Here is a 19,553-nt window from a genome sequence, read left to right as displayed (position 1 = left end):
CTAATTTCCTAAAACCTATAAAATGTACTCACCCCTCAGGGGGGTTGCTTTTGTAGACATCTTTCCATAACTTCCCCCCGAGGCCTTCAAACAAAGATCCTCTTTTATATTACCTCCTTACTAAAATATCTTGAGTTTCATTTCCAGGTTGGGAAAAAGGCAACAACAGTAACGCTGTGGCAGTGGATGCTGTCTGAGAAGCATAACTGAAAATCACTGAGCTGAAATGAACTTGCACCTCAGCCAAAACCAGGGCAAATCACTGTCTATCAAGGATCAAAGGTGAAACTGAACTACTAGTGTGAAATCTTAGTAGAATTCCCTTGTGTCCTCCCTCTCCTCTGTCAGACACCCATGTGAGGAGCCCAGGAGTTCCTGTTGAACCACACTGGTTCAAATGGCTCCAGTGTGGTGAGAGAGCAGCCTGTCCCTGGGTGATGTGAGGCTGGCTGTCCTAAAGGTTGCAGCTGTGCTTGGTGTGCCTGTTGAGGCTCACAGGAGTATTGACACTGACATACAGGGTACAGGAGGCTGCCTACGATTCCTGCAGGTCTAAAAATGAGTGTTACACCAGGGTGGGAGGTGTAGGTGGGATCCCCGTGGGCAATGCTAAGTAGGGCTCAAGGCCATGCTTCTGGAAGGCTGCTGTGAGGTGTAGGTACTGCTCAGGGTGCTGGTGTTGTGCTGGTTCCAAGACGGAATCTTGGCTGGAAGAAAAGATATGGGCCTTGTGCTTTTCTTCAGCAATTTTGCAGAAGGACTCAGTGCCCCACAATGGCTTTGAGCAAAGCTTGTGTACAGGGGAGAATTAAATGTAATTAAAATGTAAATTCAAGTTTGGCAGCTCAGTTGCATGCTTGCACTCTGCTGGCCAGTACCTTTATCTGTTGCCTCTTTCTTCCCCGCTCATAACAGCACATTTCTGCTATTTTAGATCTAGTTTTTCAGTATCCTGGGGTTATGGTACTTTATAGCAGGAAGAAGGTATAATTTTAGTGTATTTTAATTCCTATGCCATGCTCTCTCAATCTGCCTCCTTATCTCCTTTTGTTCTTTTTCTCTTAAGCAGAAAGGCAACAGAAATCAGGCACTGAGGAAAATGAATACTGCTCCCTGACAACAAAATCTAGAGCCAACTGTTGCAGTCAGTTTCAATTTGCATTCTCTGGTGAAACCCTGAAGCTTACTGGGACATGGAAACGCACAGACTAGAGCAATTTATGATCATGCACGTAGCTACTGCTTTTTCTTTTTTTTTTTTTTTTTTTTTTTTTTTAGCTTCCTTTTTTCTTGCAGTTGTTTAAAGGAAATGTTAGCAGAGACCAGACTTCTGCCAAACATATGTAGCTTTTAGGATCCTTACATGCAGGATGAATTCTCAGTCCTGAGTGAGGGGAAGAGGGAACATTTCTCATGCCCCTGCTGGGGAACAATACAAATTCAGTTCCAGCTTGCATAGAAATCTCAAATCTCAGTCCTAAGTCCCTCCACACATAAATACATGAGCCTCTCTGCACAGTTTGCCTATTCTTGCCTCACTTTGGACATAGTTTATGACATAATGCTAATTTTTGTTGATTATTGTTTTGCATTTTGTAGCATGGTATTGTTCAGTTAGTTTCTTTTTGTTTCATAGGAGGAGAGTGAATTTTGTGATCCAAATACATTCCTCCTCATCTGACACCTGACATTAACTATTCAGAGAAGCCATAATAAAAACACAGTGTGAGTTGTACTATTACAGCCTTGATAATGGCTTTAGAGGGCTGAACATATTTAAATGATTGTATTCAAAGACACTCAGAAGCTAAAGCATCGTGTTTTGACAACAGAAATAGTGGTTAAAAACGTTGCCTCCTTTTCTTCAAAATTTATGACATTGTCATTAAAATCAGTATCTTTTGCAAATGACAGTGAGGAGAAAGTGTGTTTGGGGGGGAGAGAATAGAGGGGAGGATGAGAAGGAGAAAATAGGACTTGTCACCATGGATTAATAAGCCAGGAAATGAATATTTAGGCAGTAGTGCTTAACTGGAACTAGCATCAAATAGTCACTGTGAAGAACTGATAAACATTTTGGCACTCACTGGTGAGGTGCTAATGAAATTGTATGTATGTTTTTGTGTCCATATGGGGGAAGCAATCAAACCCTAAATATTAGTTAAATAATTAATACTATTCTTAAGGAAAAAAATTGTTCCTTCTGGCCATCTTATCAGATAACAAAAATGTAGACTCATAAGTAAGTTCATAGTCCTATAGGTATGAGATACATCAATAAAGGAGCAAAATTGTAGTCCAGACAACCATATTTATTTAAAGAAATATATATACTCAAAATTAGGTAATGATTTTATAGTGCTTATAAGGGAGTCATGAAAGCCCTTTAAGTTGTAAAGTACCTTGTGACTGGATCATTACTTTTACAAGATTACAAGATATTAATGATTTCACAGGATATCATAAAAAGACTCAAATATTTTCATGGTTTCAACAATATATGATTTCAGGTTTTAGTGGGTTAAGATGTCATTTGGATCATCAAGTACTTAGGAAATTCCTCTGTAGCATCAATGTATTTACAAACACATAACTCCAAATTTTTCTTTATGTTACGCATACTTATCCATTTGGAAAGCAGATTACATATTTACGTGCTTAACTATGTATCTCTTTCTCTTTAGACATGGAATTGTTGCAGGTTTTTTTCAAAGTAACAGGTTATTGGTGTGTTATAGGAAGAAACTAAAATGCGACTCCTAAGATGTGATCTAAAAGCCTGGTGCCCCCTTCATTACGTTCCAGCTTTCTGAAGACTTCAGATCTTATCTTCTCTCCTTACAGACTTGGCAAAGTTTAATATACAGTTCTTGGAACCAGAAATTTGGTGTCTGAGAATCATTTTTCTATAGCTTTCCCAGCAGGACTATTTTACTTAATAGCAGGTACAGCTCTTATGTAGAAAAATGTGTGAAAGTCTCTAACTGGAATCCTTTCTTAGCTGAAGACTTTGTTCTACAAATTACTCATGTTCACGTATTTGTCTAACCACTTTCTATAATACCTTTCAATTTTACTTTTAACTTTTGTATATTCAGCTGTCTCTTCTGTTTCAAGAAGCATAAAGAATACTCTACTTAGAATCAAATCTGGAAACTGATTCACAGTATGTACAGATACTGTCAAACCAGAAGATATTCTTAAAGTGTCTGATCTTCTTAATTTGTTCTGCCTAATAAGTTTAAATACTTCTGAATATATAATATGAAAGATTTGATCTTGATGATTGCTATTGATGAAACCTCAAGTAGGAGGAAAAAAAAAGGCCTTAATGCATAAGAGTTCCTCAAGTGTAGTAACAAACAAACATAACACAAGTCGGTTGTGTTGGACTTGCTACTTCATTTGCTGATAACAACTAGAGCAAGACACTTCACTGAATGGCATAAAAATTCTACAATAAACAGTTTAGGAATAGCCTGCCATGAAGAAAAATGCTTTTTCTATCTCAGAAAGCAGAACTCTGAAAGACACAATGGCTAGATTGTAAGCGTTTGCTGTTAGAATGCTGAATAATAATAATAATAATAGTACTCATAATAACAATAACAATAATAATGTTCTTCAATCCTTAGTCACCTTCACCTGTTGTGCTTGGCCTCAGTGATATCTGACAACAAAGGGATGCCTTTATACAGGCATATGTTTCAAAGATAACACTTCCTCAACACACAATTCACACTTTGCCACTGTTCAACTTAGTGGTCCTTCAGATTTCATGTTAGGTGAAGTATAGCTAATGTGCTTTCCTAGAGATCATTTGCAGCTCTGTACATTTTATCCAGCTGATCTTTTCAGAAGAGCTTTTTTCAAAGCTCCATTCATTCTCATTGTCTCAGTTGTATCTCAGTTTCAGAAACAAACACAGGACTCTGCCTTGGGGGTAGCAGATTTTGCTGCTGTCTTATATTTAAGCTTTTTCATGCTAGGAAGCCTTTTATAAAGAGATCAGCTCTTACTGCTTTTTAGATTGCTCTGGGTCTTGGCCCATGTCCTTGTTCAAGCCACAGCTAAAACTGAATTCTTACAGCTGCTTTAGGTAATTGAGGATCAAAATTTAGAAGTGAAATGCTGATACCACCTTCCCCATTACAGCATTTAGCTGCTTCTGTCATGAAGCAATCAGCCGTGTATTGTAAGTGACTGTGTTGTGAGCCTCTCTGATCTAAACATGTGTTAGCTTAAAATATCAATTCAATTGCGATGCATTATGCTTTGCTCAGAAAACCCATCTGGCTCCAAAGGCTGGTGCCACAGGATGTGCTGCTGCTGCTGCGAAGCCAAAGGCCTGTTTCTGCCCTTGTTTGCACAGCTCTGCCTCTCAAGGAATGGCATTGAAGTGGCTGGAAGTGAAGCACCCCAGAGCAGGTGTGGAAATGAGTCAGCCAGGTGTATGGCTACATCATGCAAATTTCCCAGCTTGTTTTCCTGATTTTGCTGCTATGCTCATTATTGAGGAAGTGAAAGAAAACCCCTCAAAAACAGAGAATGCCTTTGGATTTCTTTTCAAGCAAATGATTGTAACCTCATTTCTTTTCTACTGAATCACCATTGAAGACACTTTCAGGCATTTCTGAGCTGTCTCGTTATAACAAAACTGACTCCATAGGGGTGGAAAGTAAAATCACCCTTTTAAAAGGAAATGCCAACAAAAAAAGATATAAAATATTCATCCCCTAGCAGAATTTCTTTTCACTGCAAATAATTTTAATGTCTGCTGTGCTTGCAGGTGAAAATACATCATTGAAAACCTCTAGATGAGAGTACTGGTCTCATGGCGTGCGGGAGATCTGCTGGGACTACAGTGGGTCTGAAGAAAAGGCATGGGGAGCCATTTTCAGTTTACTGTTGCCTTGGTCTCACGTTGCACATTTTCTGCCTTCTGCTGAGCAAAACCAGCACAGAGCTCAGTTACTGAGGAAAGCAGTTATGTTTTGAGCTATATTTAAGGATGACAAGCAGCTATGAATATATACAGAGAGTAAATGCTACCATGTCGCTTAGGGTCAGGATCAAGAAGATCACCAGAGCTCAATTTTTTTATGGCTTTGGGGCATCTTACTTATTTAGCTTCATTACCAAGAGTGACTAACCTAGGAGCTCTAAACAAGCTCTGAATGTCTTTCTATGGCATGGGAGACTTGGAAAAGATCCAGTTTAACTAGATGGTACATGAACAGCTCTCTCTCTATATATCTCTCTCTCTCTCTATCCATCCATCCACCTTTCTGGTGATAATGAATCACTCAATACATTTATCCACAGAGCAGGAAGGAGACTGTGAGACCACCAAAGGCTCTTATTAAAACCTGAAAACAGCCTGAAGTTGCATAAGCTTTCAAAGGGCTTTGATGCTGTGGTGGCAGCAGATGGCTGAAGGAGGGGTACACCCCATCATTCACTTGCCCCTGTGATGGGAAGGACAGCACAGCTCACGAAGCAGCCCCTGGGCTATTGCAGATTTTGGTACAGCATAAAGCGTGAGATGGGTGTTAGTTTCATTTTACAGACTGAAAACTGCAGCGAATTGGGAGGTTTTTTGTGAGTCACTCTGTTGTCCCCACCACCGGGGACATGGCAGCAGCCTTGCTCAGAGTGATGTGGCAGCTGGCAGAAGGGGTTTGCTGCTGCTGATCTCTGCTACATGTGAGCCCTGAAACCCCATGGTCCCAGGGCCCAGCACCTGCAGGATGCTCCCAATCAGTCCCTGGGCTGCTCTCTGACCCTGCCACGGGGCTCTTGGGTCTTCCTAGTTTCACTGGGTAGGAGCTCCAGGGAGGGTGCAGCTGTCAGAGCTCCTGCTAAGCTGTGACAATCCTGGATGGCTGTTGGAGGATGACAGAGAGCACTACTTGCGGCTGTGCCAGGAAAAGTCACACTGAGGGAGGATTCAATTCACACTTTTGACTCAATTATGTGAGTATGAAGAATTCCTCTGCACCTTGAAATATCCACAGGGTAAGAAAGAACACACAGAGGCAGTGTCTATTATCTATAAGGGCCTGGGATCAATAGTAATTGAGTAACCTCGTACCACGAGATTCTTCCTGCCCAAGCTGTTTTACTCCCCAGAGCACACTAGCCACCCATGCACAAATGATATGCTAAAAGCCCCACACAAAATTAAAACTAGAAATTCTCTCTTCAGCAGTAACACAAAAGCTGTTAATGGTTTGTTTTTAAACTGTATGCATTATATACAGAGAACAGAATACAGTTTACCACTTTATTAACTGACATATTGTGAGAAATAACACCCACTGGAAAAAGAAAAAAATATTTTAAATTCATTTTCATTATAATTTAGTTAGGAAACCAAAAACTAATAAAATACATTTAATAGGTTTTTATCCGCATTAGGTTAGGTAGAATGTCATGCTAAACACAAAAGACAGCTACTTAATACCTTTTTGCAAAACAATGCTCCCATAAATCCCAGACCAGCAAGTAGATTTTATACATTAAAACAGTTCCACTGAGTTCAGTGAGAAGGTGCCCACAGGGGTGAACCTCCTGTGCCTGACTGGACCTTTTGTTTGAGTCTCACTGTAGCACTGGTTATTCACTGATACTTGCAAAACTCTGAGCACAAAGCAAAAATGAAATGGGTTTTTATATTTGCAGCTTCATACTCACCTAACACACAGCTGAAAAATACTAATATGTATAAAACAAGATATGAAATCCCATGCAAATTTCATCATTTGTAGTATATCCTGAATACCATTAAACTTGGATGTCATGCAAGGCACATTTTAAAACCTGCATTCCCACTCTGACATGCAACTTGCAGCTAAAATCACTCTCAACAGAAAGAATTAGTTTTCTGGTTAATTTGGAGGAAAAAAAAAAAAAAAAAAAAAAAAAAATTTTATGCAGATTACCAAAATAGCATGCACTAATATGCACTAGCAATGAAAATGACAGGAAATTTCAGATCTGTGTTTTTGGCTGAGGCTGGACATGCACTTTGGCTCTGTAACTGAAGATTTAAAGGTCACTGCATGATGAAGAATTCACATAAATTCTTATCTTTGAGGTATTGTGCAGTCTTTGGGTAAGACACAATCACGACTAAAATTTCTCACTGCTATATTAGACACAGGAACTCTTTTTCTGTGCCAAGCATGCATCACTTTTTTCCCCATCCCTGAGCAAACGTACCAGTCATAAAAAACACAGGAACCCAAAATGAAACTGGAAATTTTTTCCTTGGCAAATTTGCTTTTAGCACAACAAAAACGGAGCAGAAGGATATGCGAGCAACTTTCTGACATTCCCCAACAAATAAAATTCAGTGTGTAGGCAATATATCACGCTTGCAGAAGCTAAATGCATTACTTTGTGTCTCAGGCTGTCTTTACCACTGTGTATACATTAGCAGCTTTGTGAAGGCACTATTAAATTTAAAAACCTGTAGATAATGTGAAAATAATTTTTGTAGGGTTTTTTTTTTTTTTTTTTGCCATTCCCTGCAGCAGTAAAGAATTTCTTTTCACAGTCCCTGAGGCTCACAACGTCCTTAAAGCCTGGATCCCTCAGAGGGGAGCAGCAGATCTGCAGGAGAGCAGGGCTGTCCTGCAGAGGGATCTCAGAAAGCCTATTGTCACACTTAGAGGAGTGACAAAAAGACTTACAAAGGCAAAGGAAAACTCTTGCATGTTCATGTAATTTTGGCCACCAGTACTGGAAATACTTCACAAACTGGAGTGAGGACAGTGGAGGGTCACTGAAGTAACAGGATCACAGAATGGTCCCTTGGGTACTGAAAGGCCACAATTAGGTCACCTTAGCTCCATGCTGAACAATCCTTTCCTTGTATGAGAGATTCTCCATCCAACTGATTGACTTGATGGCCTCCTTTGAACTCATTCCAACAGATCCCTGTACTTCCTGTGCTGTGGACCCCAGAGCTGGATGCAGTTCTCCAGGTGGGATCTCACCAGAGCAGAACAGAGGGCCAGAATTTCCTACCTTGCTCTGCTGGCCATGTTACTTTTGATTCAGCACAAGATATGGTTGGTTTTCTGGGCAGTGAGTGCACATTGCTGGGTCATGTCCAGCCTCCCACCCACCAGCACCTGAAAGTCCTTCTTATTAGGGCTGCTCTGGATCTGCTCAATCCCCAGCCTGTGTTGATACTGGGGGTTGCCCTGACCCAGTTGCAGTGCCAGCACCTGGTCTGATTAAAACCTCATGAGATTCCCATGTTCTCACATCTTGAGCTTGTCCAGGTCCCTCTGGATGCCACCCTGCCCTTCAGGTGTGTCAACTGCACCACTCAGCTTTGTGTCATCTGCAAATTTGCTGAGGGCGCACTCAATCCCTTTGTCTATGTCATCAATGAAGATATTAAATAACACTATCCTAATATGAACCCTTGAGGAACAACACTTGTCACCAATGTCCATCAGGACTCTGAGCCACTGACCCCTACCCTCTGGATGTGACCACCCAACCACTCCCTTGTCCAGCTAGCAGTCTACTTATCAACTCCAGCTCTTTTCCATTTAGAGAGAGGAATGTTGTGGGGGTTTTGCAGAAGTCCAGGTATATAACATCTGTAATCCTTCCCTTGTCCACTCATAGCCACAATGCTAGGGGCTAGAGTACATGCTGCCTGAGCTGGGTTTGTGTAGCCTGAGGGAGGACTGGTAAAGAGGACTGTGAGCCAAGAGGAGAGATCTAATTGCCATTTTCTCCTGCCTAAAAGGAGAATTATACAAACCCCTCATACTTAAAGGCCCACAGTGACTCAAAACTGCAGCAAAGAAAAACCTGATTTGCTGTAAGAAAAGAGATTTTTGCCAGGGTGGTGAGCACTGGTACAGTTCACCCACAGAGGCTGTGGGCTCAGCAACCACAGAAGTGCACAAAACTCAAAGAGACATGGCCCTGAGGAACCTGATCGATTTTTGAAGATGGTTCTGTTTCCAGAAGGGTTTGGACAATTGATTGAGGACCCTTTGACCTATCTTATTCTTTCATTCTTTGACAAGACACTCAATTGGTGTGAGCTGGAAATATCACCCAGAGGTGAGATTATCAGCTTGGTACTTGAACAAACTGCATCAAAAATCCTTGAGAAACCAATCTTTAAGTTATATTCCTATGCAAATATAAGTTTATAAAACCACTTATAATGGTTTTCTTTCAGATTGCCATAATACTTCTAAGGTATGACAAAATATGTACGTAAGGTTGTGTTCAAATATCCAAATATATGACAAGATTCTTCAAAATTTAGTGAAGGAGGCACCTACCTACTATCTTTGGTAACCAGCTGATTTATTGAAACCTTCCAACAGGTTTTTGAAGCTTAGCTAGAGACACCTCTATCTGCAAATGTAGCTAGGATAGCTAATGCCAGAAGAATGAGGACAAAAAGAGTAGCAGTAAAATGTATACTAAATCTCCTCAATACTGTTTTTAATTACTTTTTTCCTTCTAAAATTACATATGCAGATTTCATGCTGGTATGTTATGAAGCCTTATTGCTATTCACTCAGAATGACCTGAATAGTTTATTCATTTTCCTGTGATGTAATGAATGGGAAAAAAGTGTCCAATGAGTGGCCATGCTTCACAAATTGTATTTTTTGCAACATAATGCAAACTCACATTTATATGTCTATATATATTTGTGTAATCCTCTGGTCTTTTTATGTCCAGTTAATAGGTAATACACATGAATAAAGATATCTGCATAAATTCAGTAAAAAACAGTCACCAGAACATATTATTTACGAAAAAATGTTTGATGCAGTTACCCTCATTACTAATGCTGCTAGAGGATTTAGTGTTATTTTACTGCAGTTAAACAGAAAGAATAAAAATACTCACTAGTCATCTCTGATTGACTTTCAGGGGTTGAGGTCCTCTAAAATGGATTTGTTAAGAAGCAACATCATAACTCTGCCAACTCCTTATCCTTCTCACAATACCTGTGTACATTGCCTCTTGCTTTTACAAGTTGTATTGATGCATCACACTTTTAGTCAGAACGGACAGGGCCAGGACATCAGGAAACACAGGAAATGAACACAGAATGTGGAGCACTATAGGGTTACAAAAAGATCTATAGGGTTACAGAAACACCCATGGTCTCATAATCACTCCCTGGACACGGGTGCTGAAAGAGAGCTGGTATTCAGAAAAAATGGAAATAATGGCAAAAGCAGTGTGTGTGAATAGAATGACAGCAGCATGTTCAGGAAGGGTTCCCTGATAAAACAGATTCTGTTTGCATACAAAATCACTTTGGGGAAAGATAGTGGGTAGTTGTTAAGAGTCTGCTGTAGAATTCCAGAGTTAAATTTGGATATGGATTGAGATGTTCAAACCATTATTACAGGGAGAAATTCTGCACAGAATTGTCTCGTTATGGCAGCATCTGGTTTGTCAGATATAGGCTGGAGAACAAGTGCTGCTGAAGGCAGCCCAGATATTCCAGAGTGTGACAGCTGACAGGTTTTCTGAGAGGAAGCAGAAAGGATTCTTTCTAAACTTAGTTATGGAAAGTATAGAGGTTGTTACAGGACATCTAATTGTAGCAAAATAGCATTGAATCACATAAATGTTGGTTTAATTTATATAAAATGGAGGGATAAACAAAAATAGATCTGTTAGTAAGCCCAACAGAATTTTAGAGAACTGAATGAAGGCAGCAGAAGTTAATTGTTCTGTTCCCCACTTCTCTGTGGGGGAGACTTGGATTTTCTTTGAGGCAAAACACAGGAGGGATTCTGGAGCTTTTGAATACTGAAAGCCAAAAAAACCTCTACCAAAAAAAAAAAAAAAAAAAAAAAAAAAAAAAAAAAAAAAAGCCTCAAAACCTACCTCAGAAATGGTTCTTTGATGGAAATGGTAAAAAAAAAAATGATGAGCAATAAAGGTTGTGCTTTATTGGACAATTTTCCATAAGGGCTCTTGAAATAAGAGCTCAAAGACAGAGCCACCTGACAGAAAATAGGGACACAAAGGAAATCTGTATTACTGTAGATGGAAGCAAAACTTAAAGTTCTTTGTTTTCACCCAATGCAACAAAACCTCTCTGTCTCAGGATTCAAAATAAGGCAATGTATGAAATCCTGCTGTTGGTGAGAAGCATCTTGAGTATCTCCACTCAGAACTTGTGCCATGTGACTGAAAAGGAGGCATTTCACAAGTACCTGGCTGAAGCAGGACTACAATGCAGGCTTCAATACAACACAAAGCTTTAGAGCAGCTTTTAAAGCAATAACTAACTGAAAACAAAGGTTAATCTAGAACCATTGGATGGCTTGTGTTGGAAGGGACCTTTGACATCATCTAGTTCCAAATGTCTGCCATGGGCAGGGACAACATTCAGGAACATCAGATTCCTCAAAGCCCTGTTTAACCTGGACTTGAAACATGAAACTGTACAAAAAAGAATGGATACATCAAAAATGAAGTAGATAATAAGAGAGCCAGAGAGTCTAGAATAGCTCTATATCTTTCTTTTATAACCCCTTTCTCAACAAATAAAATATGGCATATCTAATCTGTCAAATGGCAGAACAATGACTACAATGCTAATGGGAAAGTGCTGGTGATGCTTGAGAGGTTAGGGAATGATAGAAGAGAAATAAGGCAGGTAAAGGAACTAATTAAAGAAAGATACTGCAGATTATGTTGAAATGCTAATAAAGAACCCTTGAGGTGAAGTAGAGTTACTTTTACCTTTCCAATACTGATTACACTTGGAATCAATCTTGTCGGAATACTTCTCTTAATGACCTTTGTTTAAAAGGTAATGTACTAGTAAGTGTTTGGGAGATATTGTCAATGTAGCAAAGGAGAGTGATATGTGGAAAAATCAGGGGCACCTCGCAGGCTGGAAAAGTAGAAAAGAAATGAAATTTCATTACCTGCATTTAGTTGTTAATATATTTTTTAATGTAATTGGAGCCGCATCAGAGTGACATGACACCCGAAGAGCCTGTGTATTTTAAGGATCATGAAATAACTAGAATTAACTAGTCCAATACTTGAGCGAAAGGGAATTGAAACCCAAGATCATACTTAGTGAGATACTTCCATGAGAAATATGGGAGCTCTGGGTAAATGTCATCCGGAGTTTTCTGTGCAGTCTTGGTCATCTGTATATACCAAAGATGAATTCAGACTGGGACCGAGGAAGAAAAAAAATCTATGAAGAAAATTCAGAATCTCTCATGAGACCAGAGAATGCACAGCAGAAGGAATGATTCCACTTTTCTATCAAAGTATCTCTTATTCCCTAGTCCCATTTGTCACTCACAGCAGTCCCACTGGGCAGGGGAAAGCAGTGCAATTCCTTGTCTGGAAGGATGCATATGACTGATGGCTAGTATGTAATAAAAAAATATTGGCTGAAGTCTGACTGATTTTCCCTGTAGTGGAGACTCTCCATTTTTTAAAAAAATATTAAAAAAATTATAATTATTTTTATTTATTTTTCCTTTGTATTGGCTGCTTTTTTCCACAACATTAAAAAATATAATTATCTTTGAGATTTGATTATTCTTTTATACTTGACTGAAATACTGCAATGCATCAGAAGTTCTTAAAAGCAGGACTGAAGGACATAAATGGGCTATATGATTATATGAACCCCATTTCCTTAGGGAACAAGTGTAAAAACAGGGGTGGCACAAGAATAAACATGGATGACAAACTGCTGATAAAATTAAAAAGTCAGGACAGGCATCAGCAGGTCTCCATCAATCAGAGAATTAAACTTTCAACTGGTATATTAGATACTAAGAGTATAACTAGTTTTAAGATTGTAATCAGGTTACGAAATGGATTACATGACATGATTGCCTTCAGGAGGTCCCCTCTGGGACTGTCAGAATCAAGGGTGTGCTAATATGATGGCTCTATCCTAATGAGCACAAAATAACATTTTAAAATTTGCAAAAGGACCTGTGGATCAGTTTAAGATCATTTAATTTCCAGAAAACACATTTATTTTGTTGTATATCATACTTGTTGATCCTTGTCACTGAAAATCTATTTTGCCAAGTATCAAGCAGAATCTGTAACTATAGGTTGCTCTGTTTTAGTTTCTCTGTGGAAAGGTTAGTGCTGGACTGCAGTGGTGCAGAACCTTGACAACACAAGGAAAAGTAATGGCAACTTGCCCAGAACCCAAGTGCTGCACTTGATTTCCATACAAATGTACATTGAATTGTATAAAATATTGCATCAGAATTATTTTTCTGTATTTTATTTATTTATTTATTTGGCACTACAAATGTGGGCAGCATTTTACAGAGCAATCCAAAATTGCTGTGAAGGTAACAAAAAAGAAAAGCTGTGCAAAAGCACAACGTTGTTCACACAGAAAGTTGTAGACTTAAATGATTTTCAGTTTACTGTGCTGATATGAAGAGTCTGAATTCCTGATGCACAAAGTTGAGCTTTGCCAGAGGATTTTTTTAATCAACTAGCTAACAACACAATTTGCTTCTGCCAGATAAAGTTAGGACCTATCAGCCATGTCATAAACTGCTATCAAGTCTCTGAGCTTCTTCTTCAGTTCAGGCAGGAGCAGCAATTTGTTTGGAGCAGAAGGACTGGAGAATGGTGCTTGGCACTGTAAACTTTTGTACACTGGCTGCGGTGTCAGCATATGAACAGTACAGGGCTTCCAACAGAGTTGGTAGAAAATGGGAATATTTTTGGCCAGGGAGATTTCCTGGAAATGCATTTGCAGCAGAATCCAGTAGCTCTGTGTGGTGTGTGGTGACATCAATGAAACATGATGAATTTATAAACTGGTCTGAACTTTTCATTTTGCTTTTGGCACTACTGTCAGTCCCCATTAAGAGATGCAGCATTATTTGACATAAACTTTGATTAGACTTTGATTAAACTTTGATAGAGACTTTGATTAATAGCACTGTATGGAGAAGCCAGGACAAACCTCCTAGGGGCTGAAGAAAAAATTGTCAATGCAGTAAAGAGAAATGAGAAGATAATCTATAATTTAAGCAATGCTTTAACTAATACAGTATAAACAATGAAATCTGTGGCAAATCCAGTGAGTAATCCTGTCTATCTGTTCATCTAGGTGAGGTTAGAACACCATACCCTTGAATAGGAGAGTAGCACCTGTGTGATAAGCAATGGAAGTCTCTTTCCAATCAGATGGTCAGCAGGATTTTTTGCTTGCTGGAGTTTACTCATTTTAAGAGGAGAAGCCTTTCTAAAATCAAATGGCATAGTGGGAAAACCGAAGTAAATAAAAGAAGAGTGCCAAGGGATGACTGCTAGTCTGTGGGGAGGACTCCAAGATGAAGTGGCACATAAAGGGATGGGCCTGACCTTCCTTACCTACCCTGATGCTGTGTCCTCCCTTGCCTCCCCAGGGCTGGCATTCCCCATTATGTGACATCCCCTGCCCCTGGGAGTTTGGCTGTGCTTAGAGCAATTGCAGGAGAAACAGACTCCCGTGAGGAAAAGAGGAAACAATTACTTATTTCAAGGCACATCAGCCAGTCTTCTAGAGAGCAGATTTTTCTTCAAACTTAAAGGAATCACCAGAGTGGAAAAGGTGGAGGCAATAGGGGCATTAGCACAGCTCCAGTTTAGCCCACTGTTAAACTGAAGTTGTTTGTCTTCTTGAGAAATCAGCACCTAGAAATCATCAGCTTTCCCACAAGCAATTTCACTCCTTCCATTCATGTGAGACCTGGCTGCTGCTTGTAGGCAGAATAAGAACGAGCATTGCCTCTAAATGTGCCAGTTTTGATGAAACCTTAAAGGCAATGAAATTTTTAGATAACAACTTAGCTATTGTTTTACTATTACTGATATCTCTGGATGAGGATGCAGAAGAGAGATGACACTCCATAAGGACTGTTGATGGCCTCCCACACAAGCATTGTTCTGCTGCACGTTCATGATACAGGGGTACACAATCCTTGCTGGAAGCTTACACTGCAGTTTTTAAATTCATGCTTGGGGAGCCCAGGCAAGTGCTAAAAGATTCCTGTGGTGCATCCTCTGAGCTTTTAAAGTGGCCCTTTCTGTAGTGTATGAGACACTGAGAGGAAAGGTTTCGCAGATGTCTGGCAATATTTTTCATGATCCCCATAAAGATGCACGTACAGATCAGCACATATTTCTTACCTTGATTAGCAGGGCTTAGTTACTGAAATAAGAAATAGTCTGATCCAAGCCAACACCCCTTACAAAACTTGGAATCTTCAATAACGCTGATAGCATTCTCCTGTCGGGAACGATGCTATTTTGTTGCATTTGGAATTGAAAATATGGAATTTCATAAATAAAAATACTTAAACGTTTTTCTTGCTGTAATTAAAGGATTAATATTAGGAACATCCTGCTTACAGACCATTTATTTGCCATGCCAAATTTGTGGTTTGTGAATGCCATGTATTTTTAAGAACATGGACCAGTGATGTCACTTAACAATTCTCATAATAACTTTGTCCTCTGGGACAGAGAACTTAAAGAACAACAATAAAAACAAGTAGCATTCCCTAAACAAAGAAAATCAATCAAACACCCTGTTTATTGAACCATGCTGGAAATCTCTCTCACAGGCCCAGTGAGTGGACAGCCAGCTGAAGCAGGTACCTTATGGCTGGGGGCTTTTAAAACACCCCCTTGGAGCATGATACCACTGAGACAAATTATGCTCTTCTTATGCAGCCTCACAGCTAATCCACCATCCTATGGTGCAATGCGTTATTCTTATAATTTCTTTAGGAAAGGAGAGAAAACAGAGAAAGCATTTTCACAGCTGGCAAGATGCTAAAATGTATTTGCTTTTATCATGAGAGTATAATGATATTACTGTTTAAAAAATACTACAACCTTGTTTAATTGTCTGCTTTTTTTTAGATGGATCCTTTTCTCTGTGTAAGAAAATGGGGGAAGAAAGAATAAATAAACACCTTCAGTCTTCTCAGTTGAAATCCATAATTATAGTTTTATTACTTTCTGGTTTCTGATACACAGGTTTCACAGAGCTGATGGCAGGCTGTAGAAACTATTTTTGCCTTTTAAATTGAGGCAATTTCAGGTCTTCTCTAATTAACAACCACTTGCAGAGTGTATCACAGGCTTAGTGCCTACTCACCAGACTCCTTTCTGAGAGACAGATCTGTTATTGCACTGAGGACGAGAGGCATTCTGTATTAATAGTTTATGAAGATAGCTAAATTACAGCTGACCATACAGTATTCCTCCCCTAAGTCTCACTCTGGACTTGCTTTTTCTGGGGAGACAAACCTTGAAGTGATAATACCTTCTCCTCAATGATAATAGTTTGAATTTGTTGGTGTGGAGCCTTTTTTTTTATCATTTTGAGAAACAGCTGTAGGAAGTGCTTAGGCAAACTTCCTTGTCCAGAGCACCAACCAATTAAAATAGAATCTTTGGTTTTCTTTTCCCACTAGGATGGCAGAGTTTTAGATCTAACGAAACAAAACCACAGGAAGAAGGACAGCTCTTTATTGCATGACAGTTCAGAGCTCTGTAAAGGCAAAGCCTCGGATTTATCCACAGGAAACTGCCCAGGATCAAGATCTTCACACAGTTACCCACTTTGTATCCAGTCTTTTTTTACCCAATCAGACTCACTGCATGTTACTCCTAATAAGCTAACCAGACCCAACATTTTCTTGGAGCAAGGTGCTGTCACATTTTCTTCTTGTACAGTGGTAAGCACATGAGCTGCTCCTTAAAAGCAAATGACAAAAAATTCTGCATTTCCTTTCTCCCTCTGCCCTCTGGTTCTCTCCTCCTCCCTTTACTTCTCACTGCCTCATGGCATTTTTGTCACCTTCTGGATCCCAAGTTCCCATTCACTTCATTCCCTTGCTAAAAAATTTCTGTCCAGGTGCAGCCATAAGGCAAAACAATGGCACAATACAAAAGGACAGCTGTCATGAAAAAATGAAAGCAGCATGAAAAATGCAATAGTGAAGGAGATAAGCTAATATCTGTATCATCAACTGACAAAGCCATATAGCAGGACATATGCATGCATTTACCATTTCAAAGAAGTAACCACACTTGCTGAAAGCATCAACATTAAAAGGAAATCCAGAGTGTGAAGGAATGAGTACTGCTCAAGAGATGATTTGTATTATTTCAGATAACCACAGCCAAGGACTGATGGGCATAAACACTGGCATTTTCTTCACAGAATTGCTGTTATCTCCTGTGCCATCTCCTGTTTTGCATAATGCCATATGAACCTCATTACTGCAGTTTGCAGGGTTTTGAACATTCACAGAAAAAAGCATACGGAGAAGAGTAATAGTTTGATTGATGCAATTTTCACATTGGCCCAGTGGATAATCAGAAGAGCCCTTCTATTACAAGGACATGCAGAAAGCAAAACATTATAAATCCTACCCACAACCCAGGGCCATTAAGAAAGGCTAAAAAACCCTCTAATAACACAGGCTTTCTTGACAGAGTTTTTGTTAACAGCTAAATAGCAGCTAGCAGGCAAGATCTGCTCTTATGCCAGGGCTACAAGGCACACAGCAGTCTGAATGAAGGATAAATATGTATGTGTGGAAATTGCATCTTCCAAAAATTATGAAAAATAAATAGATTAAATGAACCCCTACCTTGGAGAGCCTGGAGTGTACGAGTCTGTACAACAATACAGAGTTGCAGGACCAGCTGTGGTGCACTTTCCAGAAAGGTGGCCAGCAAATGCAGCATACTCACATCTGCATACTCATACACCATTTTCCAATAAAACCGCCATCTGTCATTCTCTCCACTCTGTCGACTCCGGATACCCAAGTACATCGTGTGAAAATACCTGGAAATGAAAGAGAGTGGTTATAGAAACACAGAATGATATTTTACAGGTTATAGTACTGCTTGCAAATAACATTCTGTTCAATGTACTTCAAAATAATGAACATTTCTTTTAAAAGATTGTTGTATTCAATTTATAATAGTTGGAGGGTTAAGAGTAAACTAAACTGAAGACAAGACTAGCCTTTATAAGGCCATTTAAAAGCTTAGTGTTGTCTTATTAAATGGTGTTTCTTTCAGGGCCAATTTTCTAATTTGACATATACAGGTGATATCTTTATTATATGGCCTTGCTCAGAGGTTTTGCAAATAATGAGAGGAACGAAACTGACTCTTTAATGAGAACCTGCAAAGAAATAATCTCCTTCTGCATGGCTCTATTAGGACTTGGATGACCACCTGCACTGCAAGTCTGAGGGGGTCTTAGCCTGTAGCTCTGCTATGGCTGAGCTCATTGTCCTGCTTTTCCACTCATCTGATGCACTAAGTATTTCAGATACTGCCAAGTATATAGTGGTTGTTTTCCTCAGCATTTGATTATTTTATTTGGAGAGAAGATGTAGCTCTGAGTTCCTATTTTAGGAGGTGTAGAGCTCTGGTTGTGGGTTCCCTTGGAGATCAGAAATTACTCACTAGGGTAGCTCCCATGCAACAGTAGCGGTAAGAAGCAGGAGGAGCCAGGAACCCAACAGGCTGCTGCTGCTCCCTGTAGTAACCAGCAGATAAAGGGAACAAAGCCTGCCAGCTCTCGTGGCTTGTGCAATCAGCAAGAAAAACACCAGGCAACCAGCACATTAAGCAGATTTTGGTGGGTGCAGGAGTAATGAGTGGTTTGAGGAAACAAGGGATGCCTTCTGAAGGCCAGTACCCAGATGCTGTGATGCCTGTGGTCACCCTTGCAGAGCTTGCAGCAGCCTCCCATGACTCACCTGAATCACAGCACAGTGATCACTCTGGATGGCCTTTGATCCACTCTTTTATTCTGATCTGATCTCAGTCATTCTGTGTCAGAAAAGCTCCCACATTGTTCCTGCAATTTCAGTTCCAAACTATTTAAGGCTGGCTGAAAAAAACACCCAGTCTCACTTAATGAAAAATCTTGAAGATTAAGGTATTGTCTTGCATCAAGGTGCCTTGTGTCCTACAGCAGTAGTCTGGTGGGCTACTGCTAACTGATGTGGATCTTTGTTTCTCTTTTTCTTGAGGTATCCTTCATATCCTGTTCCTGACAGCATTTTCTTATGATGTTTTCAATATATTTCAGTATATGTTTTCATAGCACCTTTTAAGGTGAGATCCTATTTTATGACTAGAAAAAGTTTAGTAAGTTTCAACCACTTTCAATATGAATTGTTTTAATTAGTTAAGATAAAGTATTTCAGTATTTCTTCTTCCCACAAGTTCTTATCTTAAAACCCTTTTCAAAACTGGTGGAGCATGGTGAATTGTGAAATCTCTTTCTACAAAGGTTTCATGCAACCTTAAATTTCTACTCTGCTCAGCTGTAACTCTGAAGGTGTCTTATGCTAATGAGAAGAGTTTTGGCTTCTGACTGGCAAAGAGCCCAAGACTTGGTTGCCCCCTTGAAGAATGACCCAATGCACCCTTGTGCCTAATGCACACTTTACTGCAGAGCAGCAGTTTTTATTCAGGAATATTCACTAGACAAAACC

The 19,553-nt window shown here is 39.6% G+C and overlaps 1 protein-coding gene across 1 annotated transcript in view; it reads right to left on the bottom strand.

Annotated features, from left to right (window-relative positions):
- Nucleotides 1-19,553, bottom strand: part of XKR4 (XK related 4) — a 310,788-nt gene that overhangs the window by 151,386 nt on the left and 139,849 nt on the right. Inside the window, exon 2 of the mRNA XM_066333465.1 lies at nt 17,682-17,881. Within this exon, the coding sequence (XP_066189562.1) occupies nt 17,682-17,881 (200 nt within the window). The remainder of the gene's footprint in view (nt 1-17,681; nt 17,882-19,553) is intronic.

Source organism: Sylvia atricapilla, chromosome 1 (assembly GCF_009819655.1).
Source record: "Sylvia atricapilla isolate bSylAtr1 chromosome 1, bSylAtr1.pri, whole genome shotgun sequence".
Lineage (NCBI taxonomy): Eukaryota > Metazoa > Chordata > Aves > Passeriformes > Sylviidae > Sylvia > Sylvia atricapilla.
Note: the sequence above shows the minus strand (reverse complement) of the source record. Positions and strands in the feature narration are given on the sequence as shown.